Source organism: Psammomys obesus, unplaced genomic scaffold (assembly GCF_907164565.1).
Source record: "Psammomys obesus unplaced genomic scaffold, mPsaObe1.curated_primary_1811, whole genome shotgun sequence".
Taxonomy (NCBI): Eukaryota; Metazoa; Chordata; class Mammalia; order Rodentia; family Muridae; genus Psammomys; species Psammomys obesus.
This window is the reverse complement of record NW_026587759.1, coordinates 1969598-1996998: the sequence shown is the minus strand read 5'-3', so window position 1 is coordinate 1996998 and position 27401 is coordinate 1969598. Positions and strand designations below refer to the sequence as shown.

Genomic DNA, 27401 nt, shown 5'->3' with positions numbered 1-27401 from the left:
AAGAAAGAAAGAAAGAAAGAAAGAAAGAAAGAAAGAAAGAAAGAAAGGAAGAAAGAGTGGGTCATTGACTCTTCTAGCCAGAAAGCCTTGGGAAAATAAGCATAAAGGTACATAAAAGTTAGGAAAAGAAGCTTGTCTGTCCTCAGTTGGACTGTCCCCCTTCTCCACAGCCCTTGGGTTCTCTATGTGAGAAATGCCATCTCACTGAGGATGTGTTTGCAGCTCGGAAACACTGATCCTTGGGATCGGAGGCTCCTCATCATAGATGGGAAATTTTCTTGTTTCCAGAGCTGCGTTCTGTCACTTTGGCAGGTATGGTCCAATGTGAGCAGGAAGGATTGGGAAGTGTCCCAGTCATCGTGAGGTGTTTGTGGTCATTGCATTAGTTCATGCTTCAAAAAAGGGGTTGTAGTTTTAGCCACAAACATGGCAACTAATGCCATACAGCTTCTAGAAATATAGGATACTCAGTACAAAATCAGAACCATGGTGCCCCAAACTGAAAATCTTCATGCACTGTTCATAAGCAAAGTTCAGCTCCTCTCCACTGAAGAACAATTTCCCTATTAAAAAAACACTATCAGTGAGAAATGAGCCCAAGCTTCACTCTCTAAGATCATCAGGTCTCTTGAATAGCAAAATACACAGGAATGAATGTTTATGCTTTTGGAATTTGGTATTTTAAAAGTGATGGAATTAGACATTCACGGGTGTGAGGCATACTTGTTTAATAACAACTTTGTGCACAGAAAATTAATCTTCTTTCTCAGTAAGAACAAAAAATAGAAGATTGTTATTAGCACTTCCTTAAACATTTGAATAGTAGTAAAACAGAATAAACTGTTCTGGAGGTGATGATCACAAGTTTGAGGGTAAGGAAAGGTCTTCTAGTGTTGGTGATAGACACACGTGTTACTTCCTTCCACCTGAAGTGCTCTGTCTTGCTCTCATTCATCATCAAACTCCTCCTTAAAGTTAAGATCCTACTTATATTTAAGCTCCCCTGTCTTCTCTTCTCTGGGACCTACCTCTTGCTCTGCTTCACATGGTCAGATCATACCAATTTGGACTCCAATCTAGAACAGAAACTGTTAGCATAGTGGACACTCAGCCAATACAGTGTGAAAGGAATGAAGGGTGCAAAAATATTTTCAGTATTGGCAAACTGCCCTCTCTGTAAGATAGATAATCTGAAATAAATAAAAATAAAGAAATAAAAACTACAATTCTAAAAACACCCTGTGCTGTTTTCAACTCGTGACTTAGGAATAAAGGTCCATTTTTTGTTATAGAACACATGCTCTGTACTGCTTGAACTAATATACTGCTGTCAATTATCCCTAAATACTGCTTCAAAGAGAAGGAAATTACTTTATTGCATATTTATCTTACATATATTCTTACACAGTGTACTTAATTACAGATATATATATACCTTATATGACATATGTAATTGTACTGTGTAGTAGCTAACCAAAAGCAACTAGAATGATAATAACGAAGTCCTCTGATCTCTTGACTTCCTTAAGAAGCAGGTTGAACAGATAGCAGCTGTTTATAGTAGTGAGATGGGAGGCAGTGTTTGGCTTCAGGAACACTCTTCCCATCTTCTCTACTAAGTACTACAGTGTTCTCCTACCACTTGGAAGAGTTATCAACTTATTTCACTCTGTCAGGCCCTAAGCATCACATTTCATGCAAGAGGCTTTCTGATTTTCAGGATTCCGCAGCGATGCCCCAGCCACTCTGCTGTCTCCAAACAACATGGGGTCATGATGCAAACTAAAACCACTTCCTTATAAGACCCCGAACTTTAAGGCCAAACAACTGCATATAAAATCTGTAGGCCACAGTTTTAAGACTACAGAGCACCGTCGAAGTCTGGAATTTATGGAAATAGCACTGCCTGTGTTTAACAGGTCTGTAAAGCATCAAGTTTTTCCTGCTGAACGGAGAGTCGCTGAAGAGCTTTTTGTGGTGCAAGACTGCTCCCTACTGGACACACTGTAGAACGACATATAAGACAAAGTGTGGAGGGGGAGAAAGTAAACAACTTAGTACAACAGCATGGACATTGTTTGCTGGCAGAAGGCACGCTCAGAGGCACGCAAAGATTTCATAACACACATGGGGGGTTGCAAGGTACTTTGTGGTTTAAAACTACAATGGAGTCTCAGGGTTTTACATTGTTTCCTATTTCCTATAGAGGTTTATCTTCAGACAGATGTAAAGTGTTTTCTGATTCTCTCTCAATAATGTACTCTCACACTGCCAATCTCTATTTATTAGTTAAATGCATTCCACAGAGAAGACATACTCTTGCTTTCTGGGGAGTGATCACAACAGTTCCATGGCTAGGCAACTTGGTGAAGTGGCGAGAAGAAAGGACAGTTCATATTTAGTGCTCCCTGACTCTGTAAAGATTTTAAAATAGACCCACTCAAAGATGTGCAATATAACATATAAAATATTTAGTGTAATTCAGTTTTTATTTCTAAGCTGCATTTTTTCTTTAGGAAACTTCCAAATATTTTGATTATAAAGCTCAGATGGTTGTCTATTTTGCAATAAAAAATCTGACTTTTCACTGGAAAATATATCAAATAACACTGCAGTCTCAGTAATCTCGTTGACATGACATGTTTTTTGAAATGCAGAGAATGGTTTTGAAATACACATCTATACATTAGATTATTAGAAATACATTAAAATGTATTTCCTTTCAATTATAAAGATTTTCAAGTCTATTTTAAATCTGAATAATTACGAATATTATGGTTGAAACACATCAACATTCTGTCACTCCATATGTACAAATAAAGATCCCAATATCCCTCCACGTGTTAGAAATGAGGCCAGGAAAACACACGGAAGGCGGAGTGAGCCCTCCTGCATCGTGCTGGGGTGCCACACGACAGTGGCAGCAGAAGTCAGATCTGCCTAAGGATCTCTACGGCTGCTATTTAGAAGCTCAAACTTCGCTTGCTGGTCTCCTGAGGAAGTTCCACACAGTTAAACACAATTTGGAGCATATGCAAGTTGCATTTTAAAAATACAATGTAAACAATCTTGTTTCGAATGTTACAATACTAAGTGTGATGTATCTCTGCAATAGTCACAAGTAATAATCTTAGGCAAAGTTCACTTAGTAAGAGCTCAAATAACCTCTGAGCTATACTCTGAATCCAAGACTAGTATTCCAACAGCTCGTTCTACTGAGGCTTGAACCCTGGGCCTTCTGCACATAAAACAGAGGTAATAACTACCACACTGTGGAGCTGCTTTGTGCATTCAAATGATCATGCAGGATCATTTGCTCTCAGCCTGAAGAAAGCTTTTTCACTATGAACACACACACACACACACACACACACACACACACACACACACGCCCTATAAACACCAGTAAAGATAATTTTATAACTTAAAAAAAAAAAGAGCTCAAACAAACAAACAAACAAACAAAATTTGCTTGGGGAAAAGTACCCTATTTTGTTGTGATTTGCAGGCAGCTGTGTGATGTTCCGCATCTTCTACTGACGCATGAATTTCAAGTTAGATGGAGGAGCATATGAGGGAGGCTACGAAAGCATGAGCAGTGAAGGTGCTAATCTGCAGCACGCCACCTCGTACCAGCCTTCCTAAGGAGTAAAGGTTGCCTATACAGTGTTTAATTGTATATAACCATAACCTATAATATAATTATGAAATGATTAAATGATCTCAATTTTATTTTAATTAAATAGCTAATCTTTTTATTAGAAATGGGTCTCTATAATTACATTGTTCAAGAGAAATTTTATAAAACCGAGACCAGAGTCATAATTTTCAAAAGCAGATTCATAACAAGTTTCTAGGAAATGAATATTTAAAACATCTAAAAATAGTTTTCTTCTTAAATTGATCTCTAAATTAGATTGTTGCTTCTGCAACTGACTCACACTGTGTTCAGTCAGTACAACTGAGAGCTAGAATTACGAAGGATACTCGGGATATGTGAAAGAGTTATTAATTGAAAGTTTTAAAAGTTTCATTTTTCATACTGCTGGCTTAGGTAGGCTAGCTTTTTAAGGCCTTGTTATTTACCTAGCTCACATAAGTGAGCCCTACTTCCCACACAACACAAGTAAAAGCCACAACAAAGGCACAAACATTCCTATCGCTTTTTGGAGGATTTACCAACAAGATGTAAGCCCGAATAATAAAAACTGTTTTATGATTGGTAGGTTTTATCCTAAGGCTATCAGATCAAGTAAAATTATTGATCACTGAACATTATTCTGTTAATATTGTAATGTTGATAGAAGGTAGCCTACTATGCCATGGATATTCAAAAGTGGGCTGTGTCTGGGAAAATTGCCTATGCATCTAACAATACTATTTTTCTCAGGTCACAGAATTCTACTCCCTACTTTCTTCTTATTTGTTATGTTTTTACATTTTTATACTACAAAGAATAACTTCTAAAACTAAATTCATGATATCAGCATGAATTTTAGTTCTATCGCACCTCTCTGCAACAAGGGCTACTTTTAAATTTATCTTACAATCTCTGCAAAGCTTACCAGCAATATGCTTTCAGAAGAGGCCAGCCAATAAACTACACTAAAAATCACCCTGTTACAGAATCACAGTGATCTTTGGCATCCTTCACTATTTTCAAAGCCATAAAAGAACAGATAATAAATACATGACTCACAAATTATCAATTATGAAAAACAATCTGGTTCAGAAAGCTTCACTAATATAAAAAGATGGATCACTTGTCACAAACCAATAAAGGCTATTGTTTGTGAATCCAATATTTGATTTTTATCATTTATATTAGGCAACTTAAAATGATTTTTAAACTACATTACTTTTTGAAAAAATATTATAAAGGTGAACACGGGGACTTGGGGGGGGAACTATATGTAATCAGTCATCCTTGAAATAATTGATATTTTTCTATCAAATCCAGCATACAAATCTAAATTGAAAAGACTTGTTCTGCAAGATCAATGCCCTTAGAAAGCACTCCACTGTGTTTCAGAAGAAAAAGCATACCAGGAAGGTTAGCATGGCTTCAATGCCACCCTCTCTCTTTGTGTATTGTTCTGGTGGCTGGAGTTTGCTGCTGTGAGGCCTCCTCATGCGGAGAAGGCTCAGTGCTGGCCATAAGGATGGTTTATTTCACTTCTCTTAAGGTGGCTCTCCTTGCCTAGCTTGCATCATAAAGAGAATAGCACAGGGAGGCTTTTTATCTTCATGATGAATTCACTTTCCTGTTATTTCATGTTAATCATTTCTTCATATTTATCATTTTTTAAATGAAAGAAGGGGTATAATTCCCATTAATATTAGTAACCCTGAGAGTACCTAGGACCAGAAAGTTCCTCTGTGGTGTTGTCTGAGGGCTACCCCATTACTTTGTCTGCTCTCTAGTGTCTCATTTTAGATATTTCAATACATTTATAAGAAATGACTCAGATGTCTAAAGAAAATCAGAAGCACGCTATCTACAAGTCAAGGAAAAACAAGTGTTAGTTATTTAAGGATGCTCATATTCCTACCCTTAATAACAGATTTGATCACCAGATTATCTTGCTGAGACCTTGAGAGTTGCAAAGGAAAATTCCAAGGGGTTGATACAGAGCACGACGAAGCGTCTGTGACATGTGGAATATAAGCAGAGGTAGCTGGGACCACAGGGCAGACAATGGGCTGATGTGATGTGCAGGTCAGGTGCACATCCATGGGAGTCAGAAGAACAGGAGTAAGCTTAATGGCGGAGAGGCAGGCGCAAACTAGTGACACATTTCATGGACTGCACGTGGTCCGACTAGTAAGATTTCACTTCCTTTTGTTGTACATACAAGTATGTAACAAACAGGAAAAGACAGTGAGTCAGAATGCTTATACTGTCAGAGACAGTATAAGAATGCTTATATCTTCTTATACACATCAAAACATGGATTTTCCAAATTTGTTTTGGGAGGAGTCACAGACTTTGTTTGAGGAGAGCCTTATGCGTGTGCTTTGATATATTCCTATGTGGACACGGAAAAGAACTGAAAATTAGGCTGAGGAGTGGAAAAACTGAGTAACTATTAAATTATAGAAACTGCTCTTTAAGTTTTTTAATAGAAAATGTGCTAATTGACTAGGTTGGAGTTTAGAATAAGTATATGCTCAAAATGTTTGGTGACCTAGTTTTGTCTGATGTCCATGGTCAACTGCAAAACTGTAAAATTAGGTGTTTCCATGACAGCTATTGAGGTTACTGACGTCGGTGACCAACGTGAGAAATGAGTTTCCCCCAGTAGTGTGTGACCCCGGTTCTCATGCTGTGTGGCCTCCAGCCACGGGAGCTAAAGCACGCCTTCTCTTGTCACATGGCCCTAACACTCATTTCACTGTTGCCCTGGAAAGCTAAACCGGAGTCTCGTGAGCAGTGCGCGCAGCTCACTCCGGCCGAGGACTGTCTCTAGCCATGAATTTGATCTTCTTATATCAGGGAAGCAGCCAGTGTGCTCCACGCAGGGCTGTGGCGAGGGCAGTCTCATGAGGGATGCTCCTGTTTTACAAGTTGTGGACAGGACCAGTCTCTAAATTCTATATAGTAATTTTTAAAAAAAGGATTGGTGTTTTATCATCCAAAATTTTAGTCACCCCCTCACTTTCCAGTGTTAGTAGAAGCTAAAATCCAAAACAGGTGTTTGGTGCTAAGGCTGCAGGCAAACTATGCTGATAAGACTGCCCTCGGAAACAGAATGGTTACACAGCCCCCGTGGAGCTCTAACAAACCCCCATTTTTCTTCTTTCCGCTCTATACAATGTGTTGTCTATTTGCACCCATTCAGGACTAAATTACAGATAAAGTTACAGCAAATTTGTTTTCTCAAAAAAGCAGTCAGCCCTAATATCCCCTGAGTAATAAAAGCCTTGTCTTTCATTCAGAACCAGAACTGGCATAATTTTCTCCAAGAAACAAACTCTACTTCCTGTGACAATGGACCTGTTCTTAAAATTCTGAATGGGCTACAGCTCAATTTGCAGGTGTTCAGGTCTAAAGGTAAAAGGGCATTTGACCTCCCGACTGGCGATTGTTGCTGTGGTAGGTAACTCCACTCTGCTAGTTACAGCATTTTATCAGATAAGCTGCCAGAGTTTTCAGCTCGGAATCACTGGTAGGCTCAGGTGAATCAATAATTTATACAGATAGCTCTCACTCATTCTGATGGTATAAAGATACATACTAACAGTCTGCTGCAGCCATGGAACAAAGCCAGGGAAACATCATTTAAAAAGTGAGAAAAAGAAACCCATTTATCTATGTGAACAAAAAGTAATATGTAATAAAAACTCAATGGCTTGTTAATTTTATTTTTCAACTGTGTTAGTGATCGGTGTGATGAGATATGAATCTCAATAAGGTCACTGTTGCAAATATAAAGACAGCGCTTAAACTTTCAATATCAATTTTTAGGTATATATTTGTGCTATCAACATAATATAAACCATTGGAAAATATCCGTGTACCAAAGATGGTTGGATTAAATTGTTTAACTAAATTCTTCAAATATTTTCTTACTGAATTTCAGTATAAATTACTTTATAAACACAGGATTCAAATATATTTAAGGGCAATACACTAAGAGTATTGTTAATATAGCTTTATGCCATTAATCATTACCTGGGGAAAATTACATAGTGTTTTATACACTAATACTATGACATTTTTATTAACTCAGAATCCCTGTGCTAACAGTGCTGCACTAAACAAGTAATAATTAAAAAGGCAGCAAATATTAAAAACGCCTACTTAACATTCTTCAGTCCTGTTAAAGGGAACATACGCTCTATACTGGAAACAAAACTCAAAACAGTATGCCTGTGGGGTAAGACCACCACCACAACTTCTACCCAGCAGAATTAAGATTAAGAGAGTTTGCAATCCCAAAACATCAAAAAGTATCTGTGAGCAAATTTAATTGTAAACAGAGACTGTTCCTTGAAAGATTTTAAAGTATATTTGCAGATAAGAAGCATCAGAAATTGGTTCCTTGCCCACTTTACCTCTCTCAGTCCAAGGCTGGACATGTGTTTGGCCTGGGTACATGAACTGCTCCAGACTTAAAAAAGTTATGTGCAAAACTAATCAAGGCAGCAGATTCAACAGAAGGAGGGACACAACCTGGGGTGACACTCAGATATGGACATTTTGCTCCCCCAGAAGAAACTGTTTGTCTTCTTCTTCCCAGGGACCCCCCACACCTCCACCTTGGTAAATACAGGAGATGTTAAAGGTCTGAAAGAAGATGAAAGAACATGTAAGAGAGAGGGAAGAGAAAAGAAAGTGATGGAGGAAGGGAGAGGGAGGGAGAGATTGAAACAAAGAGACAGAAGGGAGAGAGAGAACTGAAGGGAGGGAGAAAGGAAGGAGGAGGGGGAGAAAGAAAGGAAAAGGTTGGAGGGAGGGAGGAAGAAAGGGAGAGAAGGGAGAGAGAAAGAACAAGAAAGAAAGAGAAGGAAAAAGAGTAAGAGAAAGTGAAAGAGAAAGAGAACGATTGAGAAAAAAATGTTACTGTCCTCCACCTGAACTCCTTAACCGTTTACATTCAGCACTCCTAAACTTCCAGGACTCAATTAACATCTCTGCCCTCTAGGAAAATGCAGAGAAATCAGAGAAGGAAACAGGAAACACTGGAGTGCTCCCTTTTTGGTAGTTAAGATACAGAGAGGTGTCCCCGTGCTGATCTCATTGGGTGACACAAATAATGAGTATGACTCTTCCGCATGCTTCTCACAGAGGGGAAGAGGCAGGACTCCCACTGCCTTAGGAGGCTGGCTGCACTGCCTCCATGCTCAGGCTCGCCTGCTCCCACAGTGTGCCTTCATCTACTGCTCCTGCAGCTTTAACTTCAAGTTCGTCACTCAGGGGTCATTTGAGCCAGTCATCCAATACAGCAGAACAGACTGAACTGGTTCCTCATTACTACAGGTAGCACCTGGAATCATGGATTTAAAAACTAGCGAATATCATTTTTCAGTATACAATACATTCTATTTCTTCATTGCTTAAATTTAGGCTGGGCATTCTTATCAATTCGAAAAAAAAAAACTCAGGTGTTCTTAATATGTCACTGATACTTTTCTGTTGGAATGATGGAATGCTTTTTCTTATGAATCATTCCTACTTTTAGGTCCAGTGTAGAAAACTTCCCTATATAACTTTATTAATTACCTTTCCATACTGATACAAATTTTGTAATATTATAGGCTTCAGAAACAAAAAGCCATGTTGTGCCCATGAATATAATTCAAGCCTAAGTCATCCACAGGTCCCTTTACTTAAAAACTTCAAAGCAATTCCTAGGGACAATTTAATTTAGCTGTGTGCACTTCAGTAGCTCCAATAACTTGGTGCGCCAAGTTTATAACAAACACCACTTCAAGTAATCTACATCAAAAAGTGAGAACCGCCGTATGCTTTCAAATAACTCGTAAAAATGGACCCAGAGTTTTGTTTTGGTTCCTCCCCTCATTCATAAGGGAACATAATATTACATCATGCTGCTTAATTTTATGCTGAAAAATTTGGACCTATGGAATTTGAAGGGAAATTGGGAAAACGGTATCACAAGAGGTGCCCACTTTTGTTGATTATTCACTCCCAGGAGCTTGTACATGCTGGGCAAAGATGTGCCCAGTGATGTCCTCAGAGCGACCAATTGTTTCAAGGGATTCAAACACACAGCCCTTTCCTAGCATTTGTTTAGTCTAATGGAAAGGTAAGCCATGGAAAAGTTCACTTAACCATCACTCTGTTGTTGTTTGTCAACATGGGTGCTTTGAGCCACATACTCCACTCAATGATGATTCAGACTTGACACATGGGAGATACATTTTAGCTTTTTCCCCCTAATACTTAGAGACAAACTAACACTTGTTGTCACTGGTTTACCTGAAACACAAAGAGAGCTCTCAGGGTTCTGTGTCACTGTATTTCGCTACACAGCAGTTTGGAGAGCTGCAGTGGACGCAAGCTTCATTAACTGAAAAGTTCACCAAAGCATGGCGTACACACATAAGCCACACTGAGTGCTCATTTACCACAGCACGTAGGGAATTTTCTCCCCAATATATTCCTTTACAGCAAATGCCAAGAGTCTGGAGTCCAATTTTATACTTCAAGACTTCCAAAAGACAATGCCAAAACCCCTTTTTTCCTTAATCAAGGACTTAATCAATTTAACTTGTAATCTTCTCTTTTTTATCTTTTTATTGCTGCTGTCTTTGAAATTACTATTTCTAGCAACTGGGGAGATTTATCATTGCTGAGTTAGGGGCTCATTTATCTCTTTGCACTTTCAGCTTCTTCACTGTAAAATCATTTCCAAATACCCTTCTATATGTAACATTCAATGGCTTCACTACATTGTTGAGTGCCCATGTACTCTTTACTTTTTAAAGCCCCTTGCCCTTGTCATGATGAGGCCTACTATTTTGAGGATGGGGTTGGAGTGGATGTATTCTTGGCATCTTCTGCACTAAGACATGAGTCTATTTGCTCTACTTTCTCCATGGGTTCCCTCCATTCTTTGAAGCTTGCTTAGTGGTATGCCATTATCCACGGCATTGCCATGATGGGGAAACATACTCCAAGGTCTAAGGGCCTGTTTCACAGCACAGACATCTGTCTTTGGAGGTAGGTAGCCTGTGTTAAAAGCATTGCATTTAAGTACATCCCAACTAAGGTTTAGGGCTTAGGGATGAAACTGCTAGAAAGCTCGTGATCTGTGTATTTGAAAGATTGGGGAAATAATAGAATAAAAATGCTCTAAATTGAAGCCTCCTGGTTGAGGTACATGGTAGGTTTTTGTAACAGAAGAATTAATCTCTATTTAAAAGATTTAAGGAAGTCACATGCTGGCTCAACACTTTCAATATTGCTGCCTTTATAGAAAATGTAAATGTGGCCACAGTTTTCCCTGAGAATCAACTATTACTTTTCTAGTGTAACTTCAAAATAAAACATTCTCTGATAAAATTTGCTGTACTAATTTGTGGATAATTAGTGGGTTATATTTATCTCTGGTAACCTATATTCAAAAGCTCTTTCCTACTGACTAAGAGAGATTGTTAAATTTGACATCATTTTATAACATAACTGGATAATTATTCCTGCTTCAAACACTTAAACCTGCAGAAGTTTCCTTGCAGAAGCTAGATAGAACACCAACTATAGAAAATACAGTATAATTTGTGTTTAGTGACATGAGATAAAAAAAAATCAAATATGCATTTATTGTTGATAAGTAGCTATACTGAATTTTTATCTTAATGTTAATTTGCCATGCAGAACAGGCCAGAGAACACTGTCTTATCTCCTTTTCCCTTCACCTTTCCAATGGAGAATTTAATAAAATGTGCTTTTAAAATCACGTAAGAACACAGAAGGCTCAGTCAGTGAACTTGCTGCAGAGATCTGCAGACCTCAGTTCATGGACAGCGGGAGGCAGAGAACACCTTTAAGTCCAGAGCGGAGGCAGCTGGACACTGGTGCATCTAGGAGCTCTCTGACCCAGCAGTCTAGCCAATCGGCAAGCTCCAGGTTCGAGAGAGATCCTGCTCAAAAACTAAGGCAGAGAGCAATGAGGAAGACGATCAGCACTGACCCCAGGTCCACACGTGTGTTCACGTACTTGTATGCGCAAGTGCAAACACCTGCAACTTAGACACTATCACTAGTCAATACACTGCACACAGGGTAAAACCCAGGCACCCTCGTTATGAGTGAGGCCATACCACGTAGCACAGAGTGTTGTTCACATACTTCTCCATGTTGATGGAGCTCCTTTAAAGCACAAGTGGGGTTGAGATGTGGAAGAAAATCCTCTTGTGAGTTTGTTTATTTTTCAAAACTAAACCAATCTTTCTATGAAAGAAACTTCTAATGTGGTCGAGAATTTTGTATAGATGTCACAGATGCCTTCTCTGAGCTGGACTGCGTCGCATGTAAACTACAGAAATGCCAAGGTTGGCTTCGTTACCAACACCAAAGTGTGTACTAAGCCCTGTTTGGAGCGTCTCAGGGGACACTTTCCTGTGAGGGCACACATTTGTTCTTGGTGGGGCCGGAAAACAACCTTAGAAGTTAACATTATTTCTGAAGGTCAGCACTCTCTGACAAGCTGTTCTTTACCTGTAATTTCTCTTATTTAAGTCTCTGTAAGATGATGTGAAAAAGTAAAAACCTAAGGACCAAATATAAACCAAGTTTTGCCATCTTATGTTTTTTCCTCCCTGAAAATACAAACTGACTTTCATTTCTATCCAAATACCTATTTACAAGTCAGTGTGCTTCCTGTGTTTGCCCGTCACTCTTCTCTGAGTTTCTCTGCATTTCTCTTAGAGATGCTAATGGCTGGTGTGAACACCTTTTCTCTCCCGGTGATCTCTGAAGTGTTGCCCCTCACTTGAGTGTTGAACCTCTGTCATCACAACAAAAGCTGTTGATGCAGTTTAACTCACAGCTCTCTCTGAGGCAAAGGCTGTCCAGCTCTTATTACTATGTTCAAATGTGACTAAATGGCGGGGAAAGCGGGAACAACAAGTACAGGAAAAAGTTCACCACCGAAATTTCATGTCAGTGCCTCACTTGGTGAGCGATGAGCACACTCTCTTAGGTATACCCTCAGAACTAGTCAGATTAGAGAAATAGGAGAAGATACCGCACTTCAACTTGCTAATGTTTGCTTGACGTAGAAGGGCATGAAACCACAGAAAGACCTAACTGACCACTAGACTGAATTATGATTTGCTCTATTATAATTTACCACCATCTGCTGGAGGTATTGCTGTTATTTTATCAACTACAGTGAATCATATAATTAGCTCATTTAAAAATACTTTTATTTGAAAACTACTTTAAGTAATAAGGTTTGCGATGAAAATAAATTGCTGCTTTCCTCAACAAGTGTGCCCCTTGATTTAAATTGAAGTTTGAAGGTATGTAGAAATTCCTCTAGGAAAAGAACACTGATTTAGGAATCTGGAGACAAACAGACATTTTTTATTCGTTTAAAATATTTTATGATTGCTAGTCAATTCAGCTGTGAACTAAGTGGTTTTAAGGGACCTCATAATTAATACAAGGTGAAATGGGACAATGCCCAACCAGGAAAAACAAAATAAGCACATTGTGAGAGTGAGCTTTGGTGCCTGTGCTCCAGCACCACCCCAACTCTAAAACTCATGAGCAGGTGGCCTCTTGAACTTAACGTAGTATCCTGCTTACACTGGTAATGTTCGTACTTAATGCTTACTTATGGTACAGAATAGCAACACATGCCTTGGCAAAAGTGAAATGGTTTTACTATTCCTACCTGCAGTATAAAGCTTTCCTGGATGATGGCACGGCACCATTCACACTAGAGGATAAATGAGGGAGAGCTGAGATCGTAGAAAGTCTGAGTATGAGCTGCCTCCAGGATTCAATTCCTGCTCTTGTAAATATAAAATAAAATTTAGGAGGAATATGCTTTTCAAAGCATAACAGACCCAAGGTTTATGTGATTATCTCCCTCAAAGACCAGAAAGTCTGTTTGTGGACATCTATTACGGTAAACCAAAAGGGCACCAGCATCGCTCAAAAAGAAGGAAGCGTGCTTTGGACTGCGTGCTGGGTGTAATGCATAACACTACAAACCAAAGGGAGAGTGACCGCGCGTGCTGGTCTCCACGACCGACAGCAGCTCCCTCTGGGAGGACTGCAGGACATGCCCCGTTCCTTATCACCTGGCTTCCTGTGCCTCCAAAGCTTGGGGTTGACTTTAGCTAATGTGATCAGTTCTGAAACTCTACATATTCTAAATGATGGCTTTTTCCAGGAAGTTCTTGCAGTTGTAAGACTTTATACACAATGTGAAAGAAAACTCAATCTATTAACTTTTTGTATAATCAAGGATGATATTTGAAGAAAAATTCTCACCAGGAATTGAGATAAGTTTGGGGAGAAGTATCTTGAATATCAATTTTCCATATGAATCTTGCCTTCAGCCTGTCAGAAATTGATAACTGTCAACATTTTTGACTATGTAAAAGGAATTTTAAGTAACTTTAGAGGTATAGAGTTTCCTAAATCAATAAAATGCTAGGCAACTGTTTTTCTTCACACATTGGTGAAGTAAAGTTCAACATAACTTAAAATTGATGTACATTGTAGGTCTAGTTTTCTAAATCACACAAGTTTACTGAGGGAGAAAGCATATGTTATGAATGGTGGGTAAAAGACTTGGGGAAAAATTCATGAGCACACAGACAAGACTGCCACAAGTGCGTCATGTTTCACGGGTGCTGTTTCTCTGATTTTCAGGGCTTCTTCGTTGCTGTGGGGAAAGAAAAGGTGTGTCTGGAACAGTTCCCTTTTTTGCTAGCTCTAAAAAATTAATTGCAACAACAAAAATGCTCCTATAAAAATAATTTGAAAATTGCCATAACTTTGTTGATGCCATATTACTGGTATCTGTTAAATTCCCCAAATCTGCTGTAAGTGTAAAGTGCTTTTCACTAGATCTAGCATAATGATCCTGCATCTTCTATGTACGCTAAGACTTGGACCTCAAGTTATGCAGAGATGCCTGTATTTTCACGTTGGCATTTCCCCTTGAGTAATGTGGCCTTTTTAGTCCCTAATAATGAAGGCCACTTCCAGTGCCTTTATGGCTTGTGCTAATTGTTAGAAAACTCCCTAGCTTGTTTAATAGCACCAGGCTCCCTCTACAGAAGACACATAGCGAATCATGCTGACTGCTCTTCATTCCTATCACCCGCTCAAGGTCATGCCCTCTTCTTTGTCCTGTGGTTTCTTCATTTGCTACATTAAACTTTTTAACATTTGCTTTTACATACCTCCTGCACATCACTCTATGCATGTATAAGGCCTGTTTGTTTTCTCTACCTCCACAGTGACCCAGCTTTTCTGAGAGAGAATGTGGTCCTACAACAGTCCTTTACAAAAGTGTGGCTTGAGGGAAGATAGGACACGATTGTCTTGAAGCAAAGGAGAGCAGATATTGAAAAATGTGGAGAAAGGATAGATCATGGACCAGTAGCTATAATGAATTACTATTTACACACACACACACACACACACACACACACACACACACACACCACACACTCATGAGGGGATGCCAAAGAGAGGGGTGCAAAACTAGGGCCAGCATCTTACTAGGAAGCCCGCCAGGGGTTGGCCAGAATAGAGGGTTGGAGCCAACAGCTCCTCAAATAGGAACGAGTGTATTTTATGGCTAACAGCTATGCATTCAAACATGCCATTTGTAATACAAGGTGCCATGAGGAGCTGATATCTTGTCATTATTCATGTTCGTTCTTCCTCTAAGTAAAATATGTGTTTCCTGTTAGTTATTCTGTGTGAAATTGTACTTTAAAGGCAGGAGGACATTTTTGATAATGCACATCTTAAGACTTTTCATTAAAGTATCAAATTTAAATTCTACCTTTTGTGCACTCTGACATTTTTGTCTGGCATTTTCATTAATTTTGCGACATACATAAATGTAGCTGAAATGTTAACTGATCAATACTTTGTCTCTCTCATGTAGCACCAGGGTTTCATTCCCCAAGGACCACACAGCAGAACAGAAATTAAATGTGTAAAATATCAAATGTTAATGTTAAACACAGCAGCACTTACTGTACAACGACAGAAAAGGCTAAAACAATTCCAAATGGACAGATGGCACCACAAATTATCTACAATCACATCTAAAGATTAAAGTTTGTCCTGCAGAATAACTCTCTGACGCACACTGAAGTGTGTCCTTTTACTGATAGCTCAGTTTTCCAATTATTTTTGTGCTCATTACAGTGAGAAATGACAGTACTAAAAATAAAGAATGTGCTCTCTCTCTCTCTGTTTCCATTTTGCACTCACTGACTTCCACAAGAACACAAATGTCTGGTCAAGAGCCTGATGACAATTAGTCCAATTTATGAGAGATTTCCAGGTCTACAATAGCTGACTCCTCAGGACAAGCGGTGCCTTCTACACCATATGCAACAGAGCTCTCCTAGGAAGATAATATTCATCAAAAAATTACAAAGCTAACCCATAGTGCTCAGAGACAAGGCTGTTCCCAGAGCCTGTTTACTTTCCTTTTGCCATTTCCTTCCCCAATGATTTCATCTCTATTTCCTGAAATCCCAGCAACACAACCCCGGTTGTGCTGGGAAGTGTGGTTGCTGTCCATATTTTTGACACTGAAATGCAAAATATGATTGTTTTCTTCCATTTTGACCCACTATTCTACATTTATTTATTTTATTTAGAGAATTAAATTAGAAGAGAAAACCAACATGGAATAGGAAAAAATCATTTAAACATTAAAAAACTTACTGATCTGGGCCTAAAACTAAGCCACATAATGGTTCAAATGCATGTCCTCCATGAGGCAGCTGCAGCTAGGGGAAAAATGGGCCAAATGGAACCAATATTATAATAATAGACTCATGCTCTGTCAACAGGGCATGATGGGAACAATATGTTTATAACAATGGGTACTGCTTATGTTCATCTAAAGGAAATCAGTTCTTTTCATCAAATTGTCCTAATAAGGCCAACTTATGCAATGACAACTTAGAAACATTTTGATTTTAGATACCTGATTTACTCTCTGTATGATAGGCAAAAAATTTCACAGAGGTTTTCTTTTCTGAATTATAATGTGATTATAAGGTGTACATCTCAAAGGCTTCTATAGAAAAGAATATCTAGTGTGTGGTATAAGGCAAGGTACTTTTATGTACCTTATTTTCTTCATCTATAGCTGGGAAAATAATAGAAGCTACAGTATGATGTTGTTGAAATACTAAATTCTTTCATCACCTCCCCCTGCGGGGAGCAGCCTTGCCAGGCCACAGAGGAAGACAATGCCGCCAGTCCTGATGAGACCTGAGAGGCTAGGGTCAGATGGAAGAGGAGGAGGACCTCCCCTATCAGTGGACTAGGGGAGGGCATAGAGGAAAAAGAGGGAGGAAGGTTGAAATTGAGAGAAGGCAAGGGAGCGGCCCACAGCCGGGATACAAAGTGAATAAATTGTAATAAATAATAATCATTGATACAAAATGCAAAAAGAAAATATAAAATTCTCTAGTGCAAGAGTATTCTTAGATATTTATATATGAACAATAATTCCTTGGCACATAGAGCACCTGATAAATATTAATTCTTGTTTGTATTAATCCTTTTATATAAGAATTCAATCAACAATTAAGTAGATTATTGATAAGAGATTACAACAGAGTTTTAGTTTCATATAAAAATTATAGGGAAAATTGCTTTGATAGTATTAACAAGTTATTATCAGGATTTAACAACCTAACCATTATTTATTTGGAGTTTCTCCCTACAAGAAAACATTTTAGACTGGCAGCCTCATTGAAAAGATTTGGTTGGACTTTTATGCTGGAAGCCCACTAACCACTAGGTAGTCTTCACGGGATGGTAGAACACCATGAAGGCGCCGAGTTCTTGGGACTGTGGAGGCCCATTTGGAGTCTAAGCAAAGGAAGGTGGGCTTTGTGATTCACTACTTCAATCACATTCAATAAAGTGCAATAACTTTTTCTTTTTTCCAATGAAATGGTTAATATTGTTTCTTCACATTTTGTCACGTGCTCTCTTGTTTCATCCCTGGCTTCAGTCCTGTCTCCTACCTTTCTCTTTCTTATCCCACTGTCTTTTTGGGCAAAGCTCTTGCATTTGGCTTGTGTTTTCTAGGACGAATGCTATTACAGCTGGCTACTGGCTAAGGCAGGCACTGTGCTTTTCTTCCTTCCAGTGAGGTCACTGTAAGACAGCTTACATGCAGGTACCTATGTCTCTCAGTTTCAGTGCATATATATATATATATATATATATTTTTTTTTTTTTTTTTTTCCAGAATCAGAAGAAGATTGTGAAAAAGGTCGGCCATCTTGAATTAATTTTACGAATGACCTTTGGAAGCAGGAAGAAGTTTTTGCAGTTTCATTGAACATGCTGTAAGGCCAAATAACCCATAATGAATGTTCTTGAATAATGCCTTGATGTGATTACATACATTTTTATGTTTTCAAATTTCACTTACAGCTATGGAGAATGGAGTTAAGGACGGTCAATCAAAAATGGCAGCAGACATTTTCAGTAGAGTTTTATTGTTATTATAAGGCCACATAGAACCTGAAAGTAATGATGTAAAGTATATGCTTAATATCATAATGCCTCTATGTTAATAAAAAATCAGAATACCCCCAATATATTTATTATGTGAGAGGCGTTAAAAGAGTATAGAGAGAAAAAAATATTTTTTTTCAAACAATGATGACAGCGGTCACTTTCTTTAAGGGGACAACGCGTCTATGGCAAGAAGGCTGCTTACTCTCCAGTTACTTACAACACAAAGAGACATATGCAGGCTTTGTTCATGTGCTCAGACATTAGAAAAGTTCCATACAGAGGCAGTGAGGAAGATCTAAGCTCTAAGATCTGAAAGCATACATTCATTTGAATGGCAACACTAAAAAAGTTGATTGTTACTCTAATTAAGGCCTTTCTGCAAGCCCTCATAATAATGTCGTATTTTGCAAAACTGGCAACTACAAGGAAGCATAAGGTGCATTTCCTAACACACACAAAATAAAGAATTTCAGAAAGCTGGACTTCACAGAAACTTCAAGTAAAACACTGAACAAGCAGAAATAGCCTGAGTGGAGAGGCTCCTGGCTACACGGAGAGGAAGAACCTTTTTTAGATTTTTCTGCCCCTGCCAGTTGGCCTACCATCAGGTCTGAAATAATCAGTGTAAAAGGGTACAGGATGAACCTTGTGAGGAGAATATTTGGGTCGATTACATTCTCACTTGTGACTTTTTAAAAACTAGAAACCACAGAAACATCTCTTAAATAGGTCACATCCCTCTCTGCTTGAGTCACATATTACAGTCTTGTCAACCAGCATTCTACTGTCAGTGATATTTCTATTTTGACAAAATACTTACAGAATGAATAAAATCAAAACGAGGATGACCGAGGCTGTTACCACTGTCGTTGTTTTACACAGAGAACTTTTTTTTTTTTTTTTGGCTTTCCTATTGGGATCTAGAATTGTACAATATGCAAAATTTTACTTTATAAGTGTCAGAGAAAATTATACTTTGGCTGAGATGTCTTGTGTTCCGGAAATCTGAGGAATACATTCTTGGATTCAGACCTTGAGCAATCCATCAGGTTCCTGCCCACAGCAAATCTGTCCAGTCAAATCTCAAAATAGGAGTTTTTAAATGGCTCTATCAACATAACTGTTACTATAGCCACAGAGACGTGGAGCTAAGACCACTGAATGTGGTGAATAACAATGGACGAGTAATACAGTATGATCATACCACAAAAGCAGCAAGACTCCGTGGGGGCGAGTCCCAGTCAAAGCAACTATTAACGTAGTACGCCGCGTTTACAAGCACCATGACACAACGCTTCGTTCTGATAAAGTTTCTCAGAAGCAACTGTAAAGACAATGAAAAAACAGTATTAGAATTTACAAGACAGAAAACAATCAAGTGTTTTCTGATAGTTCTTCAAGCAACCGGTGATTTAGCAAGGATCCAGAAAAGCATAAGGTCACAGAGGCACACCACGCTGCTTGTCTTACTAGTTAGAGGAGAGGGAGTTGTAATAGAAAGAGTAGAAAGAACTAGACGGGACGAATATTTTTGTAGCTAAATATGTATTTAAAAATAATGTTTGCATATAAGGTGGCATGTTTGCTCATTAGAAAAAAATCTATTTACAAAATTGTGAATCTGTATTAATTTTGATCTCCTTTGTTTTAAGGTAAGTTAAATGTTTAATTTCAAGATGTTTCAATGTGAGTTCGCTACCTTAGAATGTTTTGATTTGAATCTCAGAGAAGAACCTGCTTAATGTTGCTTATTATAGGAAGCACCACGGTTTCAAACACTTTCATCATTTGGTAGGATTGATCCTGTCTTAGACTCACACCTCCCTACACATTAAATACACCCTGTATTTTTTCATTATTTTTTTTTATGATTTTAGAGTTAGAAAATGTTTATAGTAATCAAGTATGTTGAAAAACCTCTTATTAGAAAAAGTATGCATGATAACTGATACAATTTAAATTTAAAATAAAAAAACAATAGCATGAATTCAACAGCAAAAAGAATGCCTATGAACTAGATAATGGTTTAAAAATTTACATACAGAAACACAATTAAAATAATCATATGCCTGCAAGTTAATATATTGCTATTCTAAATGCACTTCAGTATCTGGTATTTTAAAGAAACAGCTATGTAAAATTAACTGAGTTCAAATGGCAAAATACATTAGTATAAAAATACATGTATGTATGTGCAAGGCAGTTATACACATTTCTAAATCTGAAAATTTGTTCAGGCAGAGACCCTTTCTGTGTGTTTTTCTTCTTGGTTCCTAGCACTTTTCTTAAAGAACAAATTTTATTATTTTTATCTATAATTATAGAGAAATATAATATGGTTATCTATTTCCATAGGTATTTAATTTGTAACACACATTGCTTAACACCAAAATTTTCACTGTTTTATGGTGAATTTATTAGATTAAAAATAAAAAAACATTTTAAAGTTTCTCATTACACAGAAAATTCTCAAACATTTCACAGTAGAAGTCAGCTCAGTAGCTTTATAGCCATAATGAACATATTTCATTTTAGTTTTGTAAACTGTATTAAACATTTTTTTAAAAAAGGATAGGTATCACTTTTTCTTAAGTTGATATTAAAGTAAATTTAAAGTTACTATTTATAAATACAAAGGGTAATTTATAACAGATTCATAAAAGAAGTATCAGAGTTCCTGGTTTTTCTCTTAGTAGAAGATGTCAGTGAAACTTCTTCTGACTGTCCATTGTTAAAATCTAATTAAAGGATGGTCCCTCGCTGGATTAGAGGGAGGGCTTTACTCTCTGAACACCTGCAGCACACCTGTGGGTGGTCGCCCACGCCATCAGATGCTGGACCTACAGCGGCCCTTCTCCTTTCTCACCACCTCCGTTCAAGGTGTTAGTGTGGTTTCGACCTTGCTTGATCTTGTTAAGAAAGGAAGAGAAGGAAAGAAAGAGAGAGAGAGAGAGAGAGAGAGAGAGAGAGAAAGAAAGAAAGAAAGAAAGAATGGAAGAAAGGAAGAAAGAAAGAAAGCCATTTCAGTATGTAGGTGATCAAAATTTCCACAGACTTCCCCCCTCCAGACTTCCAAGGTTTATTTGAATCTACTTAGATGCTTTACAGATACAATCAGTTCTTCCCAGAGGGATTAATCTTTCTTTGCTTTTTACCTGTTTAGAGAGTCTGTTCTCCTCTTCAATGTACTTCTGTTCTTTGGGTACTAATGTTCGTAAGCTGGCTTTCACCTATATATACATCAACACATGTGTCTGTTATGGGTTCATATATTACAACTGTTTACAAGTTTTTTGCACGCAGTTCAATTTGCAGTAATTTCTAAAGTTTCAAAGGCCTGGCTGCTGTGCTCATAAAATATAAATGTGTACAGTTGCGTTTGCATGCGCGTGCCCCTCAGCAGCCAGGCGAGCAGGCAGCCGCGGAGCCCGGGCGGCCGGCAGCGGCAGAGGCAGAGGCAGAGGCAGCAGCAGCAGCAGCCCCACTCTGGCGGAAAGCAAGCGTGGGTGTGCCAAGCAGGGCCAGAAGCATATTCTCCGGGATACATCAAGGTTTAGAGAAAATGAGGAATGACAGAAATTCTCTACAAATCAGGAACAAAAGCTTTCATGAAACTGAACTCTTTAGCAGTACAAAAAAGCCAAAGTTAAGACTTACAGCATTAAAAATCACATCTATTTCAAGATAGATGACCCCCTTTGTTGGCCCTGTCAGCTGCTTGTTTTTCAAGACGTAGGCTTTCTGTTCACCATTTTGAATCTGCGGGAAAAGGACATGACAGCCGTCTGTCTCGCGGTCTCCACTGAATACACTCCCCCAGTGACCTTTGACCCCCAGCTGCTGAAACTGACAGAGAACCCAAAACAACTGTGGCAATTCTGACAAGTACCTGTTCATTACCAGGATCAAGTCTGTCAAGAAAAATTAACTATCATGGGATTCAACATGGCCGTGCATTGAGTATGTTAAAAATTTTAGTGTTATTACAGACCTTGCTGAGAAATGACAGACATGGGGCTGAGTTTTTTTTTTTTTTTTTCCTTCCTTGAGCAAAAGCAACACAGAAGAGTGTACCAGGTGAATAAAACTTACAGACAGCAACGGTATAGCGACCCTGCCCAGAAAGTCGGCGCTCCGGTCACGATCTTCATCATAAACTGTCACTTCAAGAACGGAATGGATATCTTTAATGTTGCTGCACAATGAACATACCCATGGAAAAAAAGGAAGATTCCATTAGTGTGAAGCAAAGCTAGACCGTTTTGAAATTTCAGATAGTACCAGCTGGTTTTTGTATCTGTATTTTCATGTGTATTATTTGCATACAGACAGAGTAAAAGCTGACAGAATTCCCAATAACGCAGTTAAGATGACAGCACCAAGGGTCACATTTTAACTTTCAGTTATATTTTTAATGACTTATCATTTTTGATCTGGATATGCAAAGGATAAATTACTGGAAAAAAAATCACTAAGTATCCCCAGCAATCTTTAGGCTTTTCTGCTCTTCTCATTATAACAATAAATCATAAATCTCATAACTCTGACATAGAATTTCACAAGGTTCGCTATCAGTACAAGTTACAATAGGTTTATGAACTGTTATTATTTTTATAATAAAATAACATACATATTTTTAAAGTTCTCACTGACACACTTGTTAAATTTGTATTAGGTTTGTAGCAATCGCAGAAAAACAGAAAATGTAGCATTGATAAGTATAGTACTATCCTTGAATTTTGAAATTATTTAATATTCCAGTAAGCTTCAAAGAAAATATATGATAGTAAAAACTGTGTGGGTTCTTCATATTTCTGTTTCAAGAAAAATAAGTGTCAATGGTTGGCAGCATTTATATTTTAATCAAATCGTTTTCCAAGAAAATATGAATTAAGAGAAAACAAAAAAGAATATATTCATTACTAAACACCACAACCGCACATGAAAAAGAGGCTTTGTCAGGGAACAATCAATTAATCGCTTTGATAATAATCAAACCTATTCATTCAATTATGTGCTCTAGAGAAAACACTCTCCACAGTCCTCTTAGGCATGCAAGCCTCCTGACTGTGCTTTCGTCTCTCAGAAAAATGTGGAATTCCTTAAAAATAAATTGGTCAGATAATTGAAGCTGATTAGTTACTGGCTCTTAAGCAGAGACATTATAAGGAACTAATGAGGAATTTAGCGGTTTTTCATGTACAAGAAATAAAACCATGTTGGAAATCTGTTAAGTACTTCTGCTTGGAGTTTTTCTTTGTGGAAACCCTTCTCTGCAGCTCAATTTTAAAAAAGGGACACAGAGGCTGCTATGGTGCATCATGCAAACAACATATACAGTGCACAGGGGAAAAGATTCACAAACTTTTTAAAACAAAAGGAAAATTAACTCAGGGGTTGTTTTGAGAGCTAGCACAATGCTTAATGTCCTTATTGTGCTAAAATGAAACAAGCCCAAACTGAGCATCTGTCAAATTCCCGACTGGAGTGTTTGCTGATTTCAGTGATGGAACAAATAGAGCTTTGTCCTTCTTGGTGTCAATGCAATTGGGAAGAATTTCAATAGCAAATATAAAAGGAAGAAGCAGTATGCAGATTCAGGGACGGGAGCAAAACCCTTAGTCAGGCCACATAAAAAGCACAGGAGAAAAAAAGTAGTGAAAACAAAGAAAAGGGACATACCCACTCTCCCAAGTTTCATTCTCCAGAAGGTGGGAGGTTTGAAAATCTATAATTAGCAAAGGCAGGCAGATGTGCTGAATTGTGAACCAGGGAGCACACACACACACACACACACACACACGCACGCACGCACGCACGCACGCACGCACACGCACACGCACACGCACACACCCACGCACACGCACGCACGCACGCACACACGCACGCACACACACACACACACACACGCACACACGCACGCACACACGCACACGCACACACACACACGCACACGCGCACGCACACACGCACGCACACACGCACACACGCACGCACACACACACACACACACGCACACACGCACGCACGCACGCACACGCACACACGCACACACACGTCTCGGGTAAACTGCATTCACACTCTCACTCTTAAGCCAGCACAGAGTGGTGGTTACTTACAATGTGAACACTTTGTTCCAGTCAGGATTGAGGTTTTTGTAGACAGTGTGTGTGAGCAGCCTATCGTTGTTCAGTTCCACCACACAGAATGGGTCGCTTTTACCTATGAGAGATTTGGGGTGGATGCTTTTAGCGTATAAAGCCCCTGCATTGATGTTATCGTGATCGTGTCCTTTGTGACCCCGATCCTCCCCAAAAAGTTTTATAATAAACAACAAGTGAAAAAGCTTACAAGTTAAAAAACTAATCCCATCAAAACAGGTGTAACTGGATATTAGCAATTGCTATGATTTACAGAGATCTAGAACTTGAGACTAAATGCTTGACTTTTGATCTTCAGTAATTTTTTAAAATTATTTTTATATTTATTAATTACAGTTTATTCACTCTGTATCCCCCCCTGTACCTCCCTCCTCCCTCCCCTCCCAATCCTACCCTCCCTCTTCCCCACCCGTGTCCCTCTCCCAGTCCACTGATAGGGGAGATCCTCCTCCCCTTCCCTCTGATCCTAGCCTATCAGGTCTCACCAGGAGTGGCTGCATTGTCTTCTGTGGCCTGCTAAGGCTGCTCCCCTCAGGAAGAGGTGATCACAGAGCCGGCCATGATATAGCTGCTATGAGAAAGTGTGGTGTGCCTGCACTGTATGCATTCGTTGGTCCCATCATGAATGTTCTAACTATTCAGTCACTTTAACTTCATAACTTATCTGATTTACTAGGGACTCATCACAGGGACTTCCAAATAAGTTTATTGTGAGCAAAATGGCTATATTGCCAAGTGACAGCACTTCAGTCTGACTCTGGCTGAGTGGCTTTCCCCTGAAATATCCACGGGTTTCCTAGAAAGTGAGTTTGCCCGCGAGACTGGATACGTCTGCTGCTTGGAACCTAACATCAACAGGAAGTCAAGAGTGGCATTGCTTTCCCGATGTCCCTGGAAAGAAAGGGCCTGGACGTTCTCCATCCACAGCCATGCTGCTCTGCACTCGAATGACCCACAGTTACACGTGGGAGTGCTCTCAATGGTTTTGTCAGATCATGTCTTGTCTTATAAGAAGTCATGAAGTCAGAGACTGTGAGAACAGCAATGAATGCTCTTGATTCAGCATGTAATTTGTTTGATACCTTATACAAATGACAATGAATCAATATTTAGACAAAGCTGTCCAGAGGTCATATCTTTTAAACTACAATATTGATTTAGACTACATAAGAGGTTAATGTGCATATTATTAACTTTAATGATAAAGAACAATTGTTTTAAACGCATTGTGAACTGTAGCCACAGTAGTTTACACTTGTGTGAAAGCTTAAATATCATTCAAGGTTTCCAATTAATTTTTAATGGGAAAGAATTTATTAGCTATCAGTGACAGAGAAGCTGTGTATTCCCATACAGGAATATATTTATTTTTCATAGGATGATACTTTAATGAGAGGTACAAGCTTTAACTCACCTTTAGCTTATTAATTTCATATTGAAAAAGATTAAGTGTGTGTGTTAATTCCATAGTCTCATATAACCCAACATAATTGCAAATGTGACATGATGGTGGTTTCCTCAGTTTTGGGTTTTGACGATTGCTTTCAGCAAAGAATGAAGAACTGGTCTTCTTTAATGTCTGGTGAAAACTTTACTACATGCTTTGCTCCTCCCTGCCCAGTTTTATGGAATCTGGCTCTGACCCTCTCCACTCTCATTTCCAACTGTTGCACACTGTAAAAGACAGTGCTGGAAATATTTTGTTCATTAAAACACATTGTAATGTGTTTCACTTGTCACTTTAGTAACTTAATTTTATTTCATAAAATTCTGATACCAGCATACAAAGGAAGTCACAAATAGCTTTTGGAAAATATTTATATGTAAACCTTTAGGCAAGAATTTTTCTAATAATAATGCCACATCTTAGTTATCAGCAGATAACAAACACAGGAAAAATGAAGTAATTTAGATTACAGATTCCTATAGTTGACAAACCTTCCTTGCTCTATCATGATCAGTATTGTATCTGCTAGAAAACTAGTAATGTGCAGAACAACTGAAATCATTCCTGTCCTCATGGATTTTGCATTGAAGAAGATGACTCCATTCCAGCTTGTTTCAGGTGAGTGTAATGTAGAGTGCTTGCGTGCACAGAATATTCAAGGGATGGGAGAACATGTCTGGCTGGAAAAATGATGCAGAGATGAGGTAAAAGAGGGAGCTGGGCTCTGCCTGGAGGAACCAAGACTGAAAGGGCTGGAGAAGTGGCTGTGCCCGCCTTGCAGGCACTACCCAGGAAGCCAGATGACGGGGTTAGATGGGAATGTGTGTGCTAGGTGATAGGCAGCGATAAAGAAAACAGCCATGAAAAACACAGCTCTTACTCTTACGGGAGAAGTTGCTGTGAAGGAATTTGAGTTGCTAAATGATATGAGCTGATGCTATCTGAAGAATAAGGTAGAGGCCAATGAGAGTGCTAGAGAGACCAGCAGGAGCCAGTCCCACAATCCAGGTGCTAAAAGGTGACGGGATCCTGTGTGTCTTTTGAAAGTAGAAGCATTGTAATTTTATCAATGTTAGTGCTAAACTCTCTAATATGTTTTTATATCTCATATAATGCCTATTGTGGCATTACTTGCAGATGAAAAACAATTCATCAAGCTTAGCTCAGTCATTTTATTTAGGATTGTGGGTAGAAAAAGCAGTCAGCAATGAGTCTTAATTCTAGTCTATTTATCTCTAGAATTTTGCAAAGAAGAGAAAAGAAAGTTTGTTTTAAAAACCACAGGCAACCGAGGAATACAGAGTGGTAGAAACAGCACCCAAGGAAGAGCTCGCCAGTTGGTTGTCCAGTACCAAATGGTCAGCCCTGAAAACATACAGCTGCATAACATTGTACAGATTGAGTAGGTTGAGTTTAGGAATCTGTGCATGAAATAACAGTTATTGAAAAGAGAGGCCATGGATTGGAAAGAGAGCAAGGATGGGTATATGAGAAGGTTTGCAGTAATCTCAAAAATAAGGGATGTAATAAATAGATAAAGAAAGTTTATTGACATTTTATTCATCTT

General features: G+C 38.6%; 1 protein-coding gene across 1 annotated transcript in view; it reads right to left on the bottom strand.

The window, feature by feature from the left end:
- Mctp1 (multiple C2 and transmembrane domain containing 1) overlaps window positions 1-27401 on the bottom strand; it is a 570389-nt gene that overhangs the window by 141281 nt on the left and 401707 nt on the right. Inside the window, exons 11-15 of the mRNA XM_055604040.1 lie at window positions 24346-24448; window positions 22319-22421; window positions 21884-21985; window positions 21382-21456; window positions 19431-19550 (exon numbers count right to left, since the gene is read on the bottom strand). Of these exons, the coding sequence (XP_055460015.1) occupies window positions 19431-19550; window positions 21382-21456; window positions 21884-21985; window positions 22319-22421; window positions 24346-24448 (503 nt within the window). The remainder of the gene's footprint in view (window positions 1-19430; window positions 19551-21381; window positions 21457-21883; window positions 21986-22318; window positions 22422-24345; window positions 24449-27401) is intronic.